General features: G+C 47.8%; 1 protein-coding gene across 1 annotated transcript in view; it reads left to right on the forward strand.

The window, feature by feature from the left end:
* The window catches only part of PANX1 (pannexin 1), a 49,460-nt gene that overhangs the window by 23,640 nt on the left and 19,820 nt on the right, over nucleotides 1-6,000 (forward strand). Inside the window, exon 2 of the mRNA XM_040489109.1 lies at nucleotides 3,588-3,809. Within this exon, the coding sequence (XP_040345043.1) occupies nucleotides 3,588-3,809 (222 nt within the window). The remainder of the gene's footprint in view (nucleotides 1-3,587; nucleotides 3,810-6,000) is intronic.

The raw sequence follows: 6,000 nt of genomic DNA on the forward strand, positions 1-6,000 counted from the left end.
GCTCTCTTCAGAGCTGTAACCGACATATAATATTGTGTAAATTTAAGGTACACAACATAATGATTTGACATATGTATGTATTGCAAAGTGATGACCACAGTCGTTTTAGTTAGCATTCATCACCCCACATAGTCTTTTTTCTTACGATGTGAACTTTTAAGATTTTATTAGCAGCTTTTGAATATATGGTACAGTGTTGTAGTTTTAACCGTAGTCACTATGGCATGTATTACGTCCTCGAACTTACTTATCTTCAAACTAGAAGTTTGTGCCCTTTGACCACCTTCACCCACTTCCTGTACCTGCCCCCATGTTCCACCTCTGGCAACTACCAAACTCTTCTGTTTCCATGAGTTTGGTTTTGCTAGAGAAAACATAGAAGTAAGATCATACAGTACTTGTCTTTCTCTGACTTCTTTCACTTACCATAATGCCCTCAAGATCCATCCATGGTGCAAATGGCAGGATTTCCTTCCTTTTTTTTTTTTTTTTAAATACTTTATTTGTTTTTGAGAGAGAGAGAGAGAGAGAGACAGAGCAGAGTGGTGGAGGGGCAGAGAGAGGGGAAGACATAGAATCTGAAGCAGGCTCCAGGCTCTGAGCTGTCAGTACAGAGCCCGACACGGGGTTCAAACCCAGGAACCGTGAGATCATGACCTGACCCGAAGTCGGAGGCTTAACCAACTGAGCCACCCAGGCACCCTGAGGATTTCCTTCCTTTATAAGACTGAACATTATAACTTCTCCGTAGGTCTGAAAAAAAAAAAAAATTAAAAAAAAAATCTTAAAAAAAAAAGGTAAATGCAACAAAATGTCAATATTGTTTTAAACTCCTGGGTGTCTGTTATATTATTTTCTGTAATTTTATGTATGTTTACGTTAATTAATCTCTGATGATAAAAAATTTTTAAATAAAGTATTTAGTACATTGAGTACTACTTGCCTCTTTACTAGAACACTGAGTTCTTTTTATGCCTTTTTTGCCCTGGTACCCAGGTTATGGGAATTTTTTTACTCACTGGACAATCGTCAGGTTTATACAAGCTCTTCTTCCCTGTGGTGTAGACTTTCGGGGTTCCCCACCACAGGAAGGAAACCCTTCTCGTTACTCCCACCCTTCTGTGCCAGCTTGGCTCCTGCTGTTCCCTGACTCTTGACTTCCTGTATTTCTCATTTCTGGCCTGGGAATACCCTTCGGGGCTCGATGTGTTTCTTTTCCTGGATTTGTCTTGACCCTTCCCAGAAAGCTCTGCCCCTCTGGTCACTCAGAAGAACCACTTGGCCCAGGTCGCTCCCATTCCAACAGAGCCCTGGCTCCTGGGACCCCTCTAGCATGGCCTCGTTGGAGTGACTGGCCCAGAGAGGAGTGTTTTAAGAGACTGAGAGATTAAAGTTCTGGTGTTACCAGTTACTAGCTTGGATAGAGATTATTTTGAGCTTTTGGTTTTATCTAAGGCAAAATGAAGATAAGATACCGTTTTCTCCCTCCCTCTCTCTTTCTCTCCGATTTGGTCGTGAGGTTTAAATGAGGCAAGGGTTTAAGGACCGCCTGTATCCTGTGAATGTGGGTTGTCTGTTGTCTTTTCTTCTGACCTTCCATTCCAGATGAAAAACATTTTGAGCTCAGCACATCCTCAATTTCCATCTCTCTAGACTCAGTTACATTTTCTTTCTTCCTCTTTTGCAAAAGCTTTGGTATGAAAAGTTTACTTATTTATGCTCTGGCAGTTTCCACCGGTGCCTTGGGGGAGGTTTCTGAGGTCCCAAGACAGGACCTGAAACACATTATCCTATAGAAAGAATGTTACTACATGCTGGCTATGTGCACTGCCAGGACCATACCTAAGAAATACAAGGAGGGAGCAGACAGGTTTTCATGAAATCCTGAAAGTACTGTCCTTTTGCATGAGAAAGTATCTGGAGAGACGATACCAAGCAAGCAACGCATCAGAAACCATCCACTTATAACCGAGATCAGTAAGCCTTGGTGGGTGGGGACTTCCTAGGCAGCGTTTAGCAAAGTCATGCTGATGCAAGAGCTGTGTGACGTTATCCCTACGGCCCAGCGCTGTTCTGACCACTCTGTTTTTATAAAATGCAAGAACTGAAGTTCAGTGGGCTCTGAGAATTGAAAGCTCCTTGAAATGCGTGACCCACCCCCAACTCATACTGAAGCCATTCCTAGCTGGCAAGAACATACCCTATCGTTGGACACTCTCTGACGATATGTGACTTTTCACTGTGATGTCCTCCAAGGGCTCTTGCTGAAAAGTCCTTCCTTGATGTCTGTGGGTACAAAAATACCCAATGAAGTGGGGGGTGCTCTGACCTCATTGTACCTCCTCCACCACAAGACTCTGCTCCCCGGACAACATCGCCGTCACTGCCTTCTCCTGCCACAAGCGTAAAGCCCACCCCCTCCCCAGAGGGAGGTGACGCTTTGAGGCTTTTTATGTTTCAGGGACTAGGGAAGTCCACCCCAGTATCTTCCTGCCACCCCTTTCCCCTCTTTCCAGGGTGGGCATGCCCCCACTCTTTAAAGCAACAACAGAACCTGCTAGTTACCTCATACAGAAGAATGCAATACTTCCTGAGTAACTCCTGGGAACCAGGCAGCCTACTGAGAATATAGACATTAATGTCATCGTCTGTTTGGAGAGCCTTGGCTTTGGAAGGTGAAGTGACCTGAGGTCACCCAGCTGTGAGTGGCAGAGTTGGGTTTGAATAGAACAGCATCAGAGCCCAAGCACCTAGCACCTCTCACACTGTGCAAGGTGTGGAGGACAGTGTGCCTGCTCTCGGCTTGAGATACACGCTCCCACATGTGCCAGATGGGGGCCCGGGAGTAGGACCCAGGTTTCCTGCCACCCCGCCCCACACCCATCCCTCCGTTAGCGGGTTTGCTCTCTCTTCCTTGGGCTGTACTTTTACCTGTGCCTTCTTTCTTCTTGGAGGAGACGGAAAACTGCTGATTTGCCATCCGGTGACCTGTCACCAAAAGTTCCTTCAGCTTTCCCTTCATCAGGGTAAAAGTCCTGGCTTCTCTGTTCTAAAGGACTCCTTTTCTAGTCCAGTTTTCTTTCTTTTTTAAAAAAAAATTTTTTTTAATGTTTATTTTTGAGAGAGAGACAGAGCATGAGCAGGGAGGGGCAGAGAGAGAGAGGGAGACACAGAATCTGAAGCAGGCTTCAGGCTCTGAGCGCTCAGCACAAAGCCCAATGCGGGGCTCGAACTTATGAACCACGAGATCATGACCTGAGCCAAAGTCAGATGCTCAGCCAACTGAGGCACCCAGGCACCCTTTTGCCCAGTTTTCTGATAGACCCTCCCCCCTCCCCTGTAGCCCCCCCCTTCACTCAAACCTCACCCAAATTCAGCCAGCCTTGCTATTCTTTTAGCCCTGGTTCTTTTCCTGCCCACTTTTTCTTTTTATGGTGGTTTCACTTTCAAGAGCTTTCTCCAGCTGAGCCCAAGCTGCCGTCATGACCAGCGTCGGCCAAAAATCTCTCAAATACTCAGCTTTAATATGAATCTGGTTTTGGTTCTGACCTTGTGGCGCATTGCTCTGTGACTGCTACCACTGAGAGACCGGAGGCTGGGGGGTGGGGGGTGGGGTGGTCCAGATACTGCTCACACATTTATTTAGCGCTGTCTCTTTTTGCTTCTCAGGTACCCAGATAAGCTGTTTCTCCCCAAGTTCCTTCTCCTGGCGTCAGGCTGCCTTCGTGGATTCTTACTGTTGGGCTGCCGTTCAGCAGAAGGACTCCTTGCAGGGCGATTCCGGACACCTTCCTCTGTGGCTGCATAAGGTAACTGGGGATGTTTTCTCACCCGATAGCCTTGTAGACGGGGGAACCGAGGCTCGGAGAGGCTGTGCCACGCAGTCACACAGATGCGCATGGCCAGCCAGCAGCCCTGTCCCTCGGATCATACAAGCCTAGCGCTTTAAATTTGGTCAGAAGAACTCAGAAACCTCAGAGATTACTTGGTTCGGCACCTTCACTAGCAGATGCAGAAACTGAGGCACTTTTCGGATTTTCACGCCATAACGGCGGGCGCCTGTTGTGTCATGTTTCTACCCTTACTGCCCAGTGGCGTCTGATGCAGAGTAGGCTCTCGGTGCCTTTTGAATTGCCTGGGTGAGCGATGTTAGATAGGGGCAGAGCCAGGACTCAAACCTAGCCTTGGCCAGCGCCTTTTCCACTGCTACCAGGGTCCCTTGGGGAAAGTGGCGGCCAACATACCATTTGGTTTCTTCTCGCCAGTGCGTTGCTGGAGCATCGGGAAGCCTAGTGATGACTCCTTCTGGGGGTGTTGGCTGCGACAGAGCTGCAGGGATCGATTCCTTGGCGTTTTGACGGGTCCACATTCCGCAAGGAAGGGGAGACATACTACATAGGAGACTCCAGTGTCCTACAGAGAAGAGGCCCCATCAGGAGCTCCCTGGTCAGGGAGTGATGGAGTTGGGGGGTAACATGGGGTATGGGCGGTGAGGAACCGGCGCCGGAGTCAGCGGGTTTGTGCAGAACGTTCTTTGTGTCATGACACGGCTCGAGTAGTCTTCTCCATGCGTGTGAAAGTAGGACTGTGTATCAACCCGTCATCATTTTCAACCACTGGTTCTGCCATCCATCATGAAAACAAAAAGAATGTTTGTGTTTCTTCTGGTGTTCTCCTCCACTGAGGAAAGAGTGCTGCTTTAGTTTCTGAAAAGCCAAAGGCTGAAAAGTTTGACTCTGGCCTTGACCTATTGCTGAACACACCGCATCCTTTGTAAAAAAAAAGAACAATTTAAGTCCTTTGCTATGACTCAGGCCTCATCCCCTCGTGTTAATTTATTGTGTGCCACCAGGCAGAGTGATGCCTACAGTGGCTGCTTTCTTCTTTGGGGTTGGGCTTTTCTCTTTGACTTTTAGCCTTAGCGCTAGCTGGGTCCTCGTCAACACTGTAGGTCTTAGTAGCCAGGCCAGCAAATAATAAAGATATTCTATAGGAATGGGCACAGTTCCAGAAGCTGAACAGCCTTGTCTGCACGTCAGAATCCATGCTGTTTTAATGTGGGTCTCTGTGTTGTGATGCTCTTAGGGGAAGGAAGGGTGTGCCAGGCTGGGCACTGACAGAGCCGCAGAAGAAGAATGTATCATCTGGCGTGTCCAGCGTATGTTAGGGATGTTAGAGACTGTGAAACTTTGAAAGTAGGAAGAAACAAGGGTTTTGATGCAGTATAAGGTGAAACATCCCCAGTTACCTTATGCAGCCACAGAGGAAGCCTAGAGAGACAAGCCGAGGACCCAGGACTAGTTGCTGACCACAGTCAGGTCCCTGGCCATCCACTGCCCCTGCCGTGTAGGAGGAGAAGCCCTGTAGAGTGGTGTGGGCAGCCAAGCCCCCGGTGTCCAGTGTTAGTGAGACACTAAGGAGCTTTCTGGTGGTAGTAGGCTAGCTTGTTTGGATGGAAGTTTGGCTGAGAGACTTTTCCAGATCCACAGGGCTTGGGGCAAAAATTAAGAGTTGACACAACCAAGTTGAAAGGAGCTTGGTCAACACACCCCAGGCTCGAGAGCCCGTTGCTAGGGAGTAAGGGGTGATCCTAAATTAGACCAGCCCTCATGGGGACCAGCGTCCTGGTTTGAATCACTTTCAGTACTGACTGAATGAGGAGATACGGGGACTGTCAGCATCTCGAGTCTGCCCACCAGCCAGCAGCAAAAATAAATCTTTTCCAGAAGTAGGTAACTTCATCCAGAGCCTCAAACTCTTGTCTGGTTTTTCACGTGTAGTTTCAGCAGCTGATACACAGGAAAACCAAGAGAAAAATCAGAACTAGAAACAGACCCACAGGATATCCAGTTGATAAATTGATCAGATACCCTATTTATTTATTTGTAATTTTTTTATTATGAAATTTATTGTCAAATTGGTTTCCAGACAACACCCAGTGCTCATCCCAACAGGTGCCCTCCTCAGTGTCCATCACCCACCCTCCCCCCTACGCGCCCC

The sequence above is a fragment of the Herpailurus yagouaroundi genome, unplaced genomic scaffold, assembly GCF_014898765.1.
Source record: "Herpailurus yagouaroundi ecotype Mexico unplaced genomic scaffold, PumYag 180, whole genome shotgun sequence".
Lineage (NCBI taxonomy): Eukaryota > Metazoa > Chordata > Mammalia > Carnivora > Felidae > Herpailurus > Herpailurus yagouaroundi.